Source organism: Callithrix jacchus, chromosome 8, assembly GCF_049354715.1.
Source record: "Callithrix jacchus isolate 240 chromosome 8, calJac240_pri, whole genome shotgun sequence".
Classification (NCBI taxonomy): domain Eukaryota; kingdom Metazoa; phylum Chordata; class Mammalia; order Primates; family Cebidae; genus Callithrix; species Callithrix jacchus.
This window is the reverse complement of record NC_133509.1, coordinates 37,680,974-37,698,524: the sequence shown is the minus strand read 5'-3', so window position 1 is coordinate 37,698,524 and position 17,551 is coordinate 37,680,974. Positions and strand designations below refer to the sequence as shown.

Genomic DNA, 17,551 nt, shown 5'->3' with positions numbered 1-17,551 from the left:
GGACAGTTGAGGCTGCAGGAAGCTGAGATCATGCCACTGCCCTCCAGCCTGGGCAACAGAGACCCTTTTTCAAAAAAAAAAAAAGTCTTCTCACTGCCTAGGATGAAGATTCTTGGCCCTATATAGTGGAGAGAGGAGCTATAGCTCTGGGACACTCCAAAGTTTGAAGATGGGCAAAGAGGAAGGGCTGGCTAAGGGCATGAGAAGCAGTCACTAATGAAATAAGAGGGAAACTACTTTGATGTTCTGGAGTTAAAGCAAAGAAAGGGTTTGAAGAAAGAGCGGGTGGCTGACTGTGATGAATAAAGTGAAGACTGAGAACTGATAATTTGATTTAGCAACATAAAGGATGACCAGAGAGGTTGTAGTTAGAAGGACGGAGAAAAATCCTGACTGGAGAAAGCATGGGCAGTCAAGAAGTGGAGATAGTAAATCTAGATAGCTCTTTTGAAGACTTGAAATCAAAATCAGAATGTACAGTCCTTATAATGAGGTGCATAATAATAATAAAAAATAGTCACAATATTTTAAATATAAATATTATTTTACAGTTTACAAAATGCTTTAATGAATTTATTTCATCTGAAACTAAAAAATTTCATGAAAGACAGGTATTTAAATGTTAGTTGGGTTTATGCTATTTTAAAGACCTCAGTTTTCTGAATAAAGAGACATTCTGAGAGGTTGGTAAGAGCCAGTTTTGGTAGGTCATAGCAGGGAATTCCAGAGTCGATCAGTGTCTCTTGCCTGAAGGCTGGTTGGTGCTGAAGCTTGGACCCAAGTCCATGTTTTCCAGCTCTACAACACGTACTCTTCTACTATGCTGCATCATTTCCTTCATAAACAAGGGGGCCAATATTCTCTTCTTTAAAAGTGTAAGGACTTGTAAAAATTAAATTCCAATTTCTGGTCCATTCTGAACAGAATTTGGTTTCTGCAAGTGTCATGATTTTTCCTATAATGTCATCCTCAAAGGACAGAGTCTTACTATAAAATTTCCTGGTTTTTGTTTAAATGACCCATCAAGATTTGTCAATCATGATTTTACTTACCTTGCACTTTGTTTCTCCTCATGATGAAGGTGCTGAGGGTACAAAGCTGGTGGTCTACTGACAGGAAATAATCTGGTAATTATGAGCAAGAAGATTTATCCTGGTCCTGAGAAAAATATGAGTGACATAATGGTTGAAGCTTCAGAGAGTAGAGATATTTTACCCATGATTATAAATAAATCCTGATTGAAATCTGTTGGTGTAATGTTAAGTCATGATTCTGAGAAGACAAGCCTAGAGGGACTAGAGTAATACAGTCCAGGCATATAGTTTTCTGATGAGCTCACCAGATATGTGGAAAAAGCTTGGAATATCTTGAGAAATGAAAGTTAATATATTCTTTATTAGACAATCTTTCTGGTCTATCAGTTTTCTTACTGGACTTTTGATGACAGCTATATGGCAAACAATCTAACACTGAGGTCATTCTGAAGTACAGGTATTCTTCATAGTTGACAGGAAGAATATCCACATACTCCAGGTATCAGAAGACAGAGATAGTTGAGTTGTGGTTATTTAAGAGCCAGACTTACATTTTTTCACTAGTCTCCAGGTTTTCTGATAACTACAGTCTGTGTCTAATTCTACTTGCAGCTCTGAGTCTCAGCATAGTGTCTAGATTAGAGTGGTCATTTTGTGCACATAAAAGTGGTCTTGAACTCATTAATGAAGGATGATGATACCTCATATGCCAGTGATCAACTCATTAAGAATTCTAGGGCCGAACTTGGTGGCTTATGCCTATAATCCCAGCACTTTGGGAGGCTGAGGCGGGCAGATCACTTGAGGCCAGGAGTTCAAGACCAACCTGGTCAACATGGCAAAACCCTGTCTCTACTAAAGATACAAAAATTAGCCAGGTGTGGTAATGCATGTCTGTAATCCCAGCTACTTAGGCCGCTGAGGCACAAGAATAGCTTGAACCCAGGAGATCAAGGCTGCAGTGAGCCAAGATGCTGCCACTGCACTTCAGTCTGGGTGACAGAGTGAGACAGAGTCTCAAAAAAAAAAAAAAGAATTCCACTTACATGCTATCCCATTTTTGAGGAACTAGGGATGATAAACATTACAACTTATTTTAAAGTGACATCTTAAAATTTTCTTAAAAAGTGTTTAGGACAATATTACTGCAAACCTAATAAATAAACAAACTCCTGATATTCCAGTAATACCTTTAATTGTACTTTGTGCTGTAAAATCAGAAACACTGTTTCCAGAATGTTAGGTTTTCTGGCCAGAGCAAACCGCATCACACCATTAAGTAACACTTTTGCTTTGTCTATATTGCTATGGCTTGTATTGCTACTTGAGATGTAAGGCAGCAAGTATTTTTTTCTGGTTTAACAGACATTAGGTTATCTCTTCACTTGGCTCTATCTAGGAAAATTGATTGAGACTATCACTAGAGGCAATGAAAAAGTATAATAAGGCCTTTTATCCTGGAACTAAGATATCCAGGTTTTCTTCTCCATTGGAAACTATCTTCTTTTTGGCTCTTTGGTTTTGCTTTTTTTTTTTCTTCAAAAAGAGGAGGATTATTTGCTATTAAGCTTGGTAAGAGTCAGTTCTCTGATTTTTCAAAACAATGTGTGGCCACTTAGATGAAGAGAATAATTGATCTGCTTGGGCTAAGATGATTGTACATTTTTAAAATCAAAATATGTTCTTCATATAAGAAAGATTTCAGCAACAGTGATTTTTTCCTATCGACATTATTCTTAGGATATTTTGGTAGTCAGTGGTTATCTGTAGAATATTTTTAGTGGATAGGTACTAGAAATTTATCTCCCAACTTTATTCTACTGTTGGCAAAGAAGGTGAATTAGATGACCTTTAGGTTTTACAGTTTTTTCCCCCCAAAAGTTTTAAATTTGAATGGGGGAAGCACAAAGATTCATGACAGCTGCCTGCAATAACTTTATAGGATTAAAATTGAAATGATGGAAAGACAAAGCTTAGAATTTGAAAAGAAATATTGATTCAGACCTGTAATCTCAGCACTTTGGGAGAACAAGCAGGAGAATCACTTGAAGCCAGGAGTTCAAAACCAGCCTGGGTGACAAAGTGAGACTTCCCTGGCCCCCAGCCCCTCAAGGGAATGTTATAAATATATGAACATTTCGATAGCAAAGCTGGAAAGTGGGCTCCCAGTTTGTAGTGGATGTTTTGCTGTGCCACCCACATCCCTTCTCAGGACTACAGAATATATTTTCCCAGCTGTCAGGAGTGCTGCCTACATATAACCTTCAGCTGACAGCCCTCTCTGGGAATTGCCCTTGGCTGATGAGAGTGTTTTGCTTAAGGACAGTCCTCTTTTCTGGGGTCATCCTGCATTCAGTGACTGAATCATGCCATAATATAAAGTCTTGGCCCCCTTGATCCAATTCTAAACGCCTGTTCCAGCTCCAGAGCTCTCCATGGGCTTGGCTGTGGCCTTTGTTGTGGCTGCATCAACAGCCCAACTGCTACCTCCACCTAGCGGTGCTTCCTTCCCCTCTCACAGGTGTTAATCCCAAAAGAACTTGTCAATGAACCTCTTTTATATAAATCTCCCTCTAAATTTATTACACAGGAATCCAACCTAGACCAATAGCTCTGTTTTCTCCATGTTCAATCTAAGATATTTCCTCTAGCATTCATAAGTGAGAACAAATGGAAGAGTCTTTCTTTGAAATCATTTTCTTCTGAATTCCTGTGGCTTCACAATCTATATCCATTCACAGAATCCTACTAAGAGTCTATAGAAGATAGAGTCTTAGGAGACTCATTTGGGCAAGGGTTTGCAGTTTAGAAAAATGATGAAAGAGAATATATTTCCTGCACAACATTCAGCAGTCTTGTTGTATAGGTAAAACCTAGTGAGTTGATCATTTTGTTTTCAAAGTAGGAAGGCTAAATTGTGTGACTTTTTCTGCAACTGATAATGCACAATAGGATTTATATAAATTAGGCAGGGCATCTGTAAGATTGATTACTTTTTCTCAGCAAATTGTTAAATTCTCCATGCTGTAGGACTTCATCTTTCATCATCTCCTTCCTGGCAAAATTGGTAGGAGATCATCTTCAGCAGCTGACCATAGACATCCTTGTGTGATTTTGTCTTACCACATAAGCATTGTGGTAAGAAGGGAGAAAAAAACCCTGCATTTTTCAGAATAAATAGATTCCAAAGATAGGAGCGTTATGTTCATTCTCAATGTAATGAGGTCCTGTTCACCAGTCTGTTATTAGGGGACTAGGGCCAAGCTATATGATTTCCTCTAGTACAGCTTTGATAATACTGGAATTGAAAAGAACCAGAAACTGCTGCTGTCCACTGACTGTTTGTGTCAGGGGACCATGATTGCAAGCTGTCTTTGGATCAACTGGTTTTAAATGTTGGGAGTGTGTACTGTTTCCATGATTGCATCCTTTTAGTTCCTTATGTTTTCATAAGGGTCCAGTGTTTTCCTATATAGGTAATACGCAGTTACTCTGGAAAATAAAGTAAAAAGGAACAATAAATATAGATTTATTAAGAGCATGGGCTTTGTAGCTAGACAGACCTCAGTTCTGGTCCTAGACCTGCCATTCACATGTGATCTTAGCAAAGTTTTCTTCTGTTTCTTCCTTCTTCTTCTATTCTTTCCAATTGGCCATTAAAATACTAATTTGTATAATGCCAAAGAATTTAAACAGTACAAATGATGGAAATTGTTTCCAATTCTAAGTTTCTTCTTCATTTTCTTTCTGTACTGTCAACCACAGTAGTTTCTTGTGTATCTTTCAAGAAATTTTCTATGCCTGTAAAAATGTATAATATATCCTACATGTGCTTTTTGCATTACTTAATAATGTAACTTATAGCATATTTCATATTAGCACATATATACCTACCTTATTCTTTGTAGTGGCTGCACTATATTCCATTGAGTGAATGAACCATGATTGAATAAGTGTTTTGTGGTACATCTATCTAATTCATATTGATGGACATCTTTGTGGCTTCTAATCAATTTCTGTTGCAAATAATGCTGCAATAAAGATCCTGAAACATTCATACTTGAGTACCTGTAGGATCAGTTTTTTGAAGTGGAGTATCTTTATCAAAGTGTGTGGTCATTTAAACTTTTGATAAATACTGCAAAATAAGGCAAAGGTCTCAATTTCTGTGAACCTCAATGTCCTATTCTGTAAAATGGGAGTCAAAACAATACATATCTCTAGGGTTGTTGTGAGGATTGAGTGAGATAAGATGCGTTAATAGTGTTGCCAGATATAGCAAATTAAAATATAAGACTCTAGTTAAATTTGGATTTTAAATAAACAATAATGTTTTTGTATAAATATGTCCTAAATATTGGATGGAATAAATACTAGAAATAATTTGTTTATCTGAAATTCAAATTTAATGAGGTTTATTTACTTTTATTTGGTGCCCTATATATGAAGAGGTCAGTACAGTTCCTGGAATGATGTAAGCACTAAATAAATGTTGGCTGCTATAATTTTTATTAGACATCCAGGCAAATACTATTATTCAACAAATGTTTTTGGAAATAATGATTTTATATTCCTTAATGCTAGGCATTGTTCTAAGTCCTCAGGATGGAGTGGTGAAGAAAAGAAAGTGTATGAACAAGAGGATACTTTTGAATGTTATAGGGCTGATAGGTGCTTGAGATTAAAGAAGAAACCAAGCTCAGCGTAAGTGGATTGATTGGTTAATTAGAGGAGGTCAATTATATTGACCTTTATTATCTTCTGTCTCTAGTACCCCAACACTTCTGAAGCTTGTGAGGAATCCCCTCTTCAGGAATCTGTGTTGCTGGTGGGAAATCCGGAGCATTAGAACATGGAAAAAAGATGACCTGAACCCATTGAAAATCCCCTCTTCTGTTTCTTAAGCTTTAATAATGCACTTGAGCAATATTGCTTGCAAAAGTGTTGGTTAAGGTGAACACTTGATTTTCAGCTTTTGAAAGCAATAGTCTAGTGACATGGAGCATGGTAGGTTCTACCTCATTCTCAGACTTGAATTTTCTCAAGGAGGTTTTCAGCAAGGTCTAGCAGCTCTTAGTATGCTATGCCTCATCAGGAAGAAGCAGGATCAGACCAGTTTATCAAAAATTATTAGTTGCAGTTGCTATCTCTTACCTCTTTTTCTTAGAACTCAGAGTTTTGAGAGTAGATACATAGTGATATTTTTTTTAATTTGCTTAAAATAATTCTAGTTGCCATTCTGTGGCAGTTAAACTTCATATGTTTTATGGTGCCTTTGGAATTTAAATTTTATGAATGTTTTACTTGGATTTTGGCTTATTTAGCAACTGACTTATGAATTTGCTAAGGTAAAGGCTAACTTATTATCCCATATGTATTTAAAAGAACTGATTCTAAGAAGCATTAATTAGGTCATGTAAGAGTTTCATACTCTGAAATAGTTATATGTTGCTGAAAATTGAGCCACATTTTAAAATCTTAGATCTTCTTCTTTCTTTTCAGAATATTCATATACACTAATTCATCCACAGGAGATTTTACCTTTTGACAATGACAAAAGCAAAGTTTGAAGGTGCTGAGTCTGTGGAGCCAGTGTCACCTTCATAGCCCAAAAGGCCATCCTATGTTCCTCTAGCAGAGCTATGGTGCAAGATTGCTTTAAACATGAACCCTGAGTACAGCTGCATCATACATGTGGAGCTAGGGAGTGTCTGTTTTCATGTTTCAAGGTGGTGACAAAACCCTATCACCATATAATCTACAATTTTAGAAGTCTAGAAATATTTTGAAGATGAGTTTTAAAGCAAATCATTTTGTCTTCCCCTCCAGTCCTGCTGGGATATTTTTTATGTGTTGTTGTCAGTAGTGGTGGTTGTAGGTAGGACAAGAAAAATGGTTGGATTCAAAATATATATTATTTAAATTTGTTTGCTGGTCTTTATCAGTTTATGCTTATCAGTAAGTTTGGATACTTCTCTTGGTATGACCCTAGTGCTCATTAAATGTATCTCTGAGTTCCTAGTTAAGTGCAGTTGTATATATTGATATTTGATAAGACAAAATAGGAAATAACATAAAAACTCTTCTGATTATATTGTCCATACTGATTGTTCTGCAGGGATATATTCAAATCAGAGGTTAAGCAAGGCATCTCACACAGCCTATGGTTTACTAATATCTCCAGGCTCTTTTTCTATAAACTCTAGTTGCATTTGTAGAGTGTTACTTTCTCCTCTTAAAAAAATCTATTTTGTACTTCTTTTTCTTACTCTTCATTCAGTTTCTGATAAGTTTGTCAAATCATAAGACAGTTTCCTATCATCATCTTACTTTGTGAGGGCTGTGCTTTCTTCTTGTTAGGGTGCTGTCCACAAATCTGACAAGTGTGTCCACTTGTCCGTTGTATAGGTTATTGATGAAGCACTTTGGATTGTGCTCAGCTTGGTATCAACATCCAGGACTACTGGTTACTATTTCTTGTATAATCCTTTCTACAGCTTGCACTATGCAAGTTGGAAGAATAAGAGTTTGGAAATAAAATGCAATGTCATCTTGACCTCTTCCTGAGGCAGGTGCATTTTCAATAGAGACTTCAAAGCAATTTGGTAGCAGTGCAGTTTTCAAAAATGGCACAATAGCCTTCTCTCTCCATTCATGCCTACTTTTTCTGAGATACTGTTTGCTGAGAAATGTCACTAAGGTGTCGGAGGAGGTGTCTCTAGGAGAAATTAACCAGCACATAATCCATACCTGTGAAGATAAATAAGATTTAGAAGGCTTCCTAGGGTCATTTATTGTTGTCAAACTAGATAAAGTTCAGAAAAGTGTAGCATTGGAAAAATGATTGAATTCTGGCTAGAGATGAAAATACTGCAATTGAAAAATATCCAGAACAACATGTACTTGGATCCATATTAAAGAAAAATTCTTTGAGTGTTTAAGCCAAATGATCCAGCAGAGTTGATAGTGTGAGGCATATTTCACAGTTGTATAAATATTTAAAACTATTTTCCAGCCTATAAAACAAGTAAATTAGGTTATTTTTTTCAAGTACAGTGAAATTAACATGTCCATCTCAACTTGGGGAAACCTGCTCTACTCATCCCAACCTTTTGTCTTAGAAGGGAATCTCTGAGAAAGAAATGTGATGAAAGCTTCAAGTTGGAAAACAAAGCTGGTTTACATTTCAGGGAATTTTAGAAGGGATGATTAGCATCATGGTATACTGCCCCAGGTGGTCTATATCCAGAGGGCCTCTGTCTCGTTTTGCGCAGGCCTGACTTAACTTGTCACCAGGGGCCAGATCCAATGGACACAGTAGCTTTTCATATAATAAACCACTTTGAACTTGGTGGAGGCTGGGCTTGGGGCTCTGTCATATACATGAGATGCACAGACAGCAGTGCAGCAGGTTGATCTTGCTGTTCTCTATTCTGAGCTGCTGTCCTGTTAGAATGCCACCAATCCTGCCCTTCAGCCTCAGTGCTGGTTTGTAGGTGGTCCTTCTTCAGTGTTCCAAAGCTTCTTTTATCATGCTTTGTTGTTCTTGTCCTTTCCAGAGTTTAACATATTTTTTCTTTTACTTGCATTTTAGCTGTTGCTCTACCTTGCTGCTGTCTCCTTCACTTTTTGCCTCCAGTTAAATAGACTTCTGAGGCAATGGCAGTGATCTTTCTGTATTTATTAATACAGAGTTTGAAAAGAATGTCAATGACCAAAATTTATTGATATTTCATAGCTGCTACATAAGGCTGGCACCATGAAGGTAGTGGAAAGAGTGCTCAGCCAAGAGTTAGGCATCTTGAGTTTAGCCCAGGAGTACCACTAATTCACTGGGTATCTTTGAGAAATCACTTAACCTCTCTGGGCCTTTGTTCCCATGTTAATATAAGGCCATTTGAATTTACTGTTCTAGGAAAGTCTTATCTTCTTCTGTTACATGATGCTACATTGTGAATATATTCCCTTGGTTATACTTTTGATTCTTCTTCATTCTTGAGAAAAATTAATTTTCTTTTGTTTTTAGACTACAGAATGAAAAATGGATGAATGTCAAAGTGGGAGACATCATTAAATTAGAAAATAACCAATTTGTTGCTGTGAGTATTCATTATTGTTTGAAGAATTTATATTAGTTTAAAGTAGCCTATATATGAAAGTATTTACATTTGCAAATTTTGTAAATCTGTACTAACCCAGAATAATTAAAGAGGGACTATCATCAGTATGTATAAGTAAAAAGCCTCAATTATAAAATATTTTATAAGACATTGATTTATTAGTTCAGTAACATAGTAACTCACATAAGGTTGAGTGATTATCACCTTTCTCTTTCCCTAGGGATCTTTTAAATTAATAGGAACAAAAGATTTTACATTAGAAAGCCAATATTTGATATAAATAAGAGTTTTTAAAATGCTCCTGAGTACTTTAAAAGTTTGTTCTCACATATTTTGTGATTAGTACTGCTAATATCCAGATTAGTATTGTTAATTTGTAGTATATTTGAAGAAACATAAGCTAGAGAAAAAAGGTATGTTTCCTCCTTAAAAATTAGAAAATGTGTATTGATTGTGTTAAATTAATACATGTTAATGCGATTTTACTTTGTATATCAAATATACTATAATTTATTTACTCAAATGGCCTATGTTATAATTTCCTAAATAAAATTGAAGGGATCAGTCTAATCATGAAAATATATGTAAGTAACTATAGTTCAAATTAAATTTAAGGTAACAAAATCTTTTGAGATCAGATTAAAAATTCAAGTTATTGTATTATGTCAAATGTATATTAGATTAGATATAAAATTCTTTCTGTTGAGTGCTATTTTGTATATCAGGTTGAGACATTTTACCACAGGGGAAAAAAAAATATGACCCAAGAGCTGTTTACAAGAAAAACTCAGTTAAGACTCCTAAATGTTTACTTTCGGAAACATTCTTCTTTCATTAATGCACCGTTTGTGTATTCTGAATTCTCCAGAGCCACCCACATTAAGGAGACTGCTCAGTGGACAGACCAATCACCAAAAAGTTCACACTTTAGGTAGAGAAGTGCTTATCTCTCTAGTAACCTTAATGCTTTGGAAAATATCTGGGAACCAAAACTAAACAAAAAATGTTGGCAGCCAAAACAGAGGTCTCAAAGTCCACTCTGGGCTAAACTCCTTATAAGTAGAAGTTTGCCAGGTTCTCACTCACAATCTATTTACTTGTACATAAGCCAGAACTTAAATTTGCTTGTCCAACTTATTTTGCAGCTCACTAAAGAATAGGAATAATACCCTGGAAGGTGGTATCTGTTAGGACATACTCTGTACATGGAATCAAGGTAGATCCAGTGTAAAGGCACTAGATGGGGAACTGGGTGAGAGCTGAGGCTTTGCTCCATTCCTTCAGTGACAGGAAATACTATATCTTCTATGTCTTTGGTTTGTCCATGTGTCAAATCAAGGTCTAGCACTGTAGGATCTCAAAAATTCCTTCCATGCTGTGATTCTCTGTCTAAGCTGACACCAGACCATAAGAATCTTGCAGGCAAAGCACATATTAATTTGCCTGTCCTCTAACACTTGGTGCCATATTCTGCCATCAAGGGCATTCGGTAAATGTTGGCTGAATAAATAAGTGTTGATCTTTGTAAGAAAGAAGACAGGAAAAAAAAGTGGATATAAATTTACAAAAATTCAGGTGTTCTGGATCAATGGGATACCAGTAAATGGTATTTGCCCTAATTAAAGATCATATATATTCAGGGTTCTTTGTCAAGGAAGAAATGGCTCCAGGAAACTTATTCAAATTCTACTCTCAATTAAAATGATTACAATGAGTTTTGGTTCTTCTAAGTGGAAAACCTTAACTTATAAAAAACAAAAGAAAAGGACATGTAGAATTCTAAGATGTGTGCAATTCAAATTTTTTTGGTAACTACTTTAGCCAGATTGGTGTCAGATTATAGAGGAATTAGCATAAACTGATACATACCACACCCTTAACTATCATTTTATTTGGAAGTGAATATTTCAGGCGCAATGCTAGGTGTGTCTCTATTTCAGGTATTCAGTAAAAAACTGTAAGTCTGAAGAGTCCCATGAACATGCTCTAACAAGGGTGAATATCAGACTGGACTCATTTGTTTACTAATGCCAAAGTATTACAAATACTATAATAACAGTATTTATTATTTATGACCATTTTCCTTGGTTGTTTTTAATTTAGTTATATTTTCTATATTATAGTATGTATGCTTACTTTCTATTGCAAAATCTTCAGTGAAATGAGATACAGAAGGCAAGCACAAGTACAATCGAAGAGCAGAATTCTGAATTTTAATTAATTTAGATTTAAATAGCTACATGTGATTTGTGGCTACTGTATTAGACACACAGATGTGGGCCTTTTATGGTGGTTCCCATGATGGGGTGAGAATGCTTATTTTCCACTCTTCCTCCTGTTTTCATTTGGAGGTACAGCACCAAAATAACACTCTAAGTATCTTTCACCCACTTGCTCACTCCTCTCTCCTCTCTCCCAGGAGTGCCTTCTCTGATGGGTGAGTTTGGCTGCTGGGAGTGTTGCATATGACCCAGTGATGCTTCTTTACTTCTTGTTCTCTTTAAGCCACGCCTGTGTGCAGAGTCCATTCTGCTCTGCTCTTCCATGCTATAAATTTTGCAGAAGCAAATTCCTTTAGTGGGGATAGTGGGAGGGCCAGGGCAACTTAGAGCTTCCAGCATCTGTGGCTCGATGAATTTGTCTAATAGGGGTGAAGCCCATTCGGGCCACAGACCTAAAGCCTTGCCTTTATCAAAATAACAGCTTTATCAAAAAAGATGCTATTTTTATCTCCATTCTTCCCTGTTTGACTCCTACAATTATGGTTTGTTGGCCTAATCTTTGAATATCTGAGGATCAGAGTCCTCCAAATCCACCTCCCAGCACCTCTTGATTAGGTAATTTTGTTCAAAGTTTTTCCGTGTCTAGCTACTCAGCACCTACAAAACCATTTTCAAGAGCAAGAAAATATTTTTTTAGATGAACCATTGGAATCACTTAGGAATACTAATATACCCCCCTGTACTCTGGTATTAGCTGGCAGGGGCTTCAGAGAGCTTATATTCAGGGGGCAAAATTTATGGGCCCCTGAATGAGCCCCACTTAGGAGTTATACTGAGATAGATTTGGGGGAAACCGGGTCATGAAGATGATGAAAACAATTGTTAGCATTTATTGACCATGTGCCACATGCCAGACAATATTAATAAGTACTTTATGTGATTAACTAATTTAATCCTTGTATTAGCCAGTAAAGGCAGGACATGAAGTATTCTTATTGCTCTCACTTTACAGATGAGAAAACAGAGACACAGTGCTGTCAAATAGCTTGCCAATGGGACATTCAGGTGTTAAGTCTATGCAATCTAGCTCAATTGCCTCCACTTCTGACTCCATTGGAACAGTCATCCTCATTGACTTGAGTCTGGCTACCAGAGTTAGGGTCTCAGGGCTTGGATGCTAGAAGTCAAGTGATCAGAAAATGTGGTGCCTAATGCAGATGCATTAACTTCTAGCTGTTCAGTCTTAGAATTTGCAACCTGATTTATGTCAGTTCATCAGTAAACTTTAAGCACGGAAAAAAAAAACTCACCAGAGATTGCCAATTAGCTGGCATATTCAGAAGTTACTCACCTTTGTTTTTTGTGTAGGGAATCCCCTTGTTCTGCATTTGTATATAAATTTTAATTCAAGAATACTTTTGGGCTTAATTGCCAGAGTTCCTAGTTTTTTGGGGGACAGGGAAAAAAGGTAGATTATAATTCAGATACCACAAGGAGATTCACTTGCATTGGAAGAACCAAATAAATTTTGTTAGAAAAACATACTGCAGAGTTCCTGATGGCACCAGAACTGAGACCATGGGAGCCAAGCATACCTTTCCTCTTCACTTGACAGCAGTGCGCTGGTGTCATTTCACTTTTCTTAGCTGGTGATAGGAATAAAGCCCTTACTGGGCATGAGCATATTTGGACATTAACAGAACTGAGTTGTTTAGCTTGTTTGAAAAGTCCTTCTTTTCCTTCCACAAAAAGGAACATTTATTGAATTGTTTTAAAATCAAGCCATTCTTCTGATAGAAGAATTGACAATTTTACCTTTCAGAGATGACAGGGTTAGAAAGATTAATTTGACCTAAACACTAGGCCTGACTGGGGTAGGCTTTTGCTCTTTCTTGACCCATCAGGGAATTTAATCTGTTCTTTTTCACCACCTTTCTTGGACATTCTTCCAGAGAGGCATTTTTTTTTTGTAGTCTCATTACTCTCATTGCTATTTTAAGTTGTATAGCTTCAAGTAAAGTTGCTTGTTATTCAAATCTATTTGCTGTAAATAAACCATCTCTATCTCTCTATCCCTTTCTGTTTGTCTGTCTGTCTCCCTCTCTCTCTGATATATATCTAATGTCATATTTATATTAAAGTAGAAAGTTGGGAATTTCCAGAGGAAGAAGATTTAAAAAAACACTTTTATCAAAGCTGCTCTGAAGAAGCTTCTTGCTAAAGTACAGGGTAACAATATGCTATTTTTGACATTAAAAAAGGTAAATGGTCAATTTTCTGTGTATAAGCAATTACTAGTTAGTGGGGGTAAAATATGTAGGCAAGAATTTTTTTTTTTTTTAACTAGAGGAACAGCCTGCCTGTTAATAAGTTTTATGATGTCCATTATTATTCTCATCTTTCCTCCTCTTCCTTATCACCATCTTTTTCTTATTCTTTTCAAATCACTGTAATTGGAAAAACAATGATACATCTAGTACGTATTAGTGGATAATCGATATGCATTTATTGGACCTTAAATTTAAATTTTAAATACAAATTCACCTATAACCATACACACTTTCATTTTTAGGATCTCATTCTGATTTTTTACTCAATGCATGAGCTATTTTGGGTTTTTATTCTTACTTTAGGATTAAAATAAAGACAATGTTGTAGATGATAGAAAATATGAAGGACTTTATGTGTGAGAATGGCCTAAAAAATAAAAGGAGATCCAAAAGTGTTCAACTTAATTCTACAAATTTATCTTTCCATCAGGTCATAGATCTACAATCCAAATATTCTTGCCCATTGTAGTTTTGATTTTTGAATACCAACAAAGCAAAACAAAACATAAAGTGAAACAGTGTGTTTTTCATAGTTGTGTTCCAGTGATTTAGCCAACCAGAGGAAAAGAGCATACATTTTGGGTTCAGAAGTTCTGAATTCTAGTTCCAGGTCTGCAATTTAAGCTATGCATGTCCATGAGGATGATGTTAAGTCACTCGGAGCCTTGGGGTCCTTAAAGATTTGGAAGGGTGATGGGCTTTACATGAGTTAATTCAGTTCTTCTGGTGGGTGTAATAGAATCTGTTCCTCCCTCACTGCTGGGCTAGATCTGACCTCCTCAGTTTTCTCATCCATACAATGGGAATAATATTACTAATTCATAGGGTAGTTAAGTGGGTAAAATGACACAATTCTGAGATAGGGTTTTATAAACCAAGAATTATATAGCTTTAAGGTGTTATCATTGCTTTATGTTTTACTTTATTCTTTAACTCAACAAACACTAGTTATGCCTAATAAACCTATGAGGACAGTGTCTTTGGTTCTGAGAGCCCAAAGATGTTCAGTGCATTCTTCTCAGGTTCCATTTGATGGGACTATTTGTTTTCTGTTGCCCATGGAAAATGGGGAAGGGGCGTTGTGTTGGAAAACACCACTTCCTTCATGGAGGACATAGCAGAGCCTCTCCTGGCAGAGCAAGGATAAAAGACAGTAATAATTCACAAAAGAAAGTAAAAATGGGACATATGATAGGTGATTCTGATTGGAATTAATGATTTCCTGTCCCACCTTGAGTTTGAATAGTCATGCTTTTCCTTTCCTCTTTTTTATTCCTGTTAGTCATTCTGCCTAGGGGACCTCCTTTCACTGCATCTATCATCTTCCATGATGCCCTTCCTCAACTACCAACCCAACATTGCAGTCTCATTTGCACTCCTTTCATACTGCTGTGTTAATGAGGCTCTTAGAACCCTTATATTCTGCCTTTATTAAACTTTACAAATCCTTGAAGCAAAGAGGTTTTTACTCATTTTGGTATCCCTTGCGGTAAATGCCTCATGCTGCCTAGCTTCAAATCCTGGCACTTCCACTTACTGTGTGGCCTTGAGGAAGTTACTGAACCCCTCTGGGCCTTACTTTGCTCATCTGGAAAGCGGAGATAACGATAGGACCTGCGCTACAAGATTTCTGTGAACATTAAAGAAAATATCACATGGGAAGCTCTTAGAACGGTGCTGGACTCATAGTAAACCCTCACTAAATATTAGCTACATTATTTGGAATCATGAACACCTATACCTGGAGCACAAGTTTCTGGATCAACTAGGAATTGAGTCCCCCTAGGATTTACTGGAAGGGTCAGCTTGATGAGGCCTGCTCTGAGACTCAAGAGTCCCGGGGCAGGTGGGCCCCAAAATCCATGTGTTGTACTTCACTCCTGGCCCAGCACCTCTGGCAAAAGGGTGACAAGGGATGAGCAGGGCTTTTTCTACAGCTCTCCTGCCCTTTCCTTTTCAGAATTTTGATTGAGTGCACTAGAAAATAGGAATGCCTGCATGACGATGAGTGCATTGACTACTTATCCTCCTGGCCCTGCTGGTCATTCCCTTTGCAGTCCCTCCTCAACCACAATGAATTAAACAGCCTTGAAGATAGGAGGTTAACAAAAGGGAACAGCAGGACTCAGCAGAGGGGCAGGGAGAATGGAGGATGGATGGAGGGAGTGCAGAGGGCAATCAAGGAGTTGGAAAACAGGAGGAAGGTTCAGAGAGTATCAAAGAAAAAGGTGGTAGCTGGGGAGACGGGCGGAAGTGGGGAAGGTAGCTGTCTCGGTCCTGGGGAGTAAAGAGAGCAGGAAGAGTTATCCTGGAATCCGTGGGGGTCAGCCTGTGGGAAGCTGGGTAACTGCTCAGGAGAGAATCTGGCCGCCAGATGGCATTGATGCCTCAGTTGCATGTTCCGAGCCAGCTGTGTGCAGGGACTCCTCCCCTTGTTTACCACGCTGTGAGTATCAACTCAGCCCCGCCTAGTCTTCAACAGGAACACTGGATTCGAGTTTCGAAAAAGAGCAGCCCTGGGTACAAATATGATTGAATGCGTCATAACTACATTCAATCATAGATTCTTAGGATTAGAGAATTTTGGCCTTTGTTTAAAATGAGGCTTTTAAGCTCAGCGGGGGAAAGGTGCAGGCCCACAGACTGATTAAGCTCTTTTGCTGTAGTGTCTTATGCCTGCTTTTATGCACTGAAATTTAAATCTGGGAAATAAGATGAAGGTGAATTTTTAAAAAACTTTTTTCTCCTTTTAAAATCAGAATGGGTACTTTTTGGTTCAAGAGCGGCGTTATGTTCTTTATGTGGCTTTGCTCTGTTTGTAGTGTGACAAGTCAGAAAATTTCTGCCTCAACAAGCTTCTGTGGCTCTTACATTCAGAGTTGTGTAAGAGCCTTGGTAATGCAAACCCATGTATTCCTTTAAGGGCTGTCATAGGGTTTTTTTTCCCCTAAGCTCTGTTTTATCCCAATTTAGACAAAACCGCACACACACTCACACACACACACACACACACACACACACCCTATTTTTGAGTTGCAAATTTAAAAGCTTGGGACAATCAAGAAGGTAAATTGATTCTAAATTTAACCCCAAGACTCAAGAACGGGACAATTCTAATGTTTATAAAAACAAAGGTAAGAAAATTTCACAGATTTGGAATGCCAATCATACATTCAGACCTAGCTAGAAATTTGTTAGGCTAATGCCTGAAACTAAATTGGTAAAATTTAAGCCAAGTCTTTTTAGACATTCAGACCCTTCAAAATTTTATAAAAACACTTACTTTCAAAGTAAGTTTAGAAATTTGAAATAAAATAGATAAGCAGTTTCCCAATTTAGGGGGATCCAGGATTCTAAAACTGAATTGTGATAGGTGATTTGCAAAGCTCAATTGGATGTCAGAATAGAACTGTTTATCTCTGAAAAACGCAAACTACTCAGCCTCTGATTTTTTTTCCCACTGTCTTTAACTACATTTTCTCTTCTGTTTTGCTCTCTTTCTTAGCTCCTATTTTATCCTAGCTTTCCTCTTTCTTACTCCCCATCATCTTTTTTCTTTCAACCTTTCTCTTTCTTAACTTCCTTGCCTCTCTCATTTTTATTTTGTTTTTTTAGTTTCCTCCATCTATTTCCCTTCTGTCCTTTCCCCATCTCCTTTGCCTGACCCCTGCTCTTAACTGATGATACTAGGTAATTAAATTTTGTGCATATATTTCCAATTATTTATTGGAGAGAGTTTTATGTTAGTAATTATCAAAGCAAGAAAATAGAATTTATATATTTCATTCAAAAAAAGTGAATCAAGTGGCTATTAATTCACATCATATCTCCTTTCCTTGCTTATA

At 37.0% G+C, this 17,551-nt stretch overlaps 1 protein-coding gene and 1 long non-coding RNA gene across 5 annotated transcripts in view; one reads left to right on the top strand and one right to left on the bottom strand.

Moving 5' to 3' along the window:
• Positions 1-17,551, top strand: part of ATP8B4 (ATPase phospholipid transporting 8B4 (putative)) — a 272,389-nt gene that overhangs the window by 104,463 nt on the left and 150,375 nt on the right. For 3 of the 4 annotated variants that reach the window (XM_078334229.1, XM_054239635.2, XM_017976839.4), the window contains exon 7: positions 9,061-9,133. In XM_078334229.1, coding sequence (XP_078190355.1) covers positions 9,061-9,133 — 73 coding nt within the window. Of the gene's footprint in view, positions 1-9,060; positions 9,134-16,176; positions 16,841-17,551 lie in introns of those variants that run through there. The other variant, XM_078334230.1, reaches the window with a different exon arrangement.
• LOC118144841 (uncharacterized) overlaps positions 1-17,551 on the bottom strand; it is a 49,048-nt gene that overhangs the window by 6,715 nt on the left and 24,782 nt on the right. Inside the window, exons 4-5 of the long non-coding RNA XR_004729671.3 lie at positions 12,728-12,816; positions 1,053-1,158 (exon numbers count right to left, since the gene is read on the bottom strand). This is a non-coding gene — a long non-coding RNA (uncharacterized LOC118144841). The remainder of the gene's footprint in view (positions 1-1,052; positions 1,159-12,727; positions 12,817-17,551) is intronic.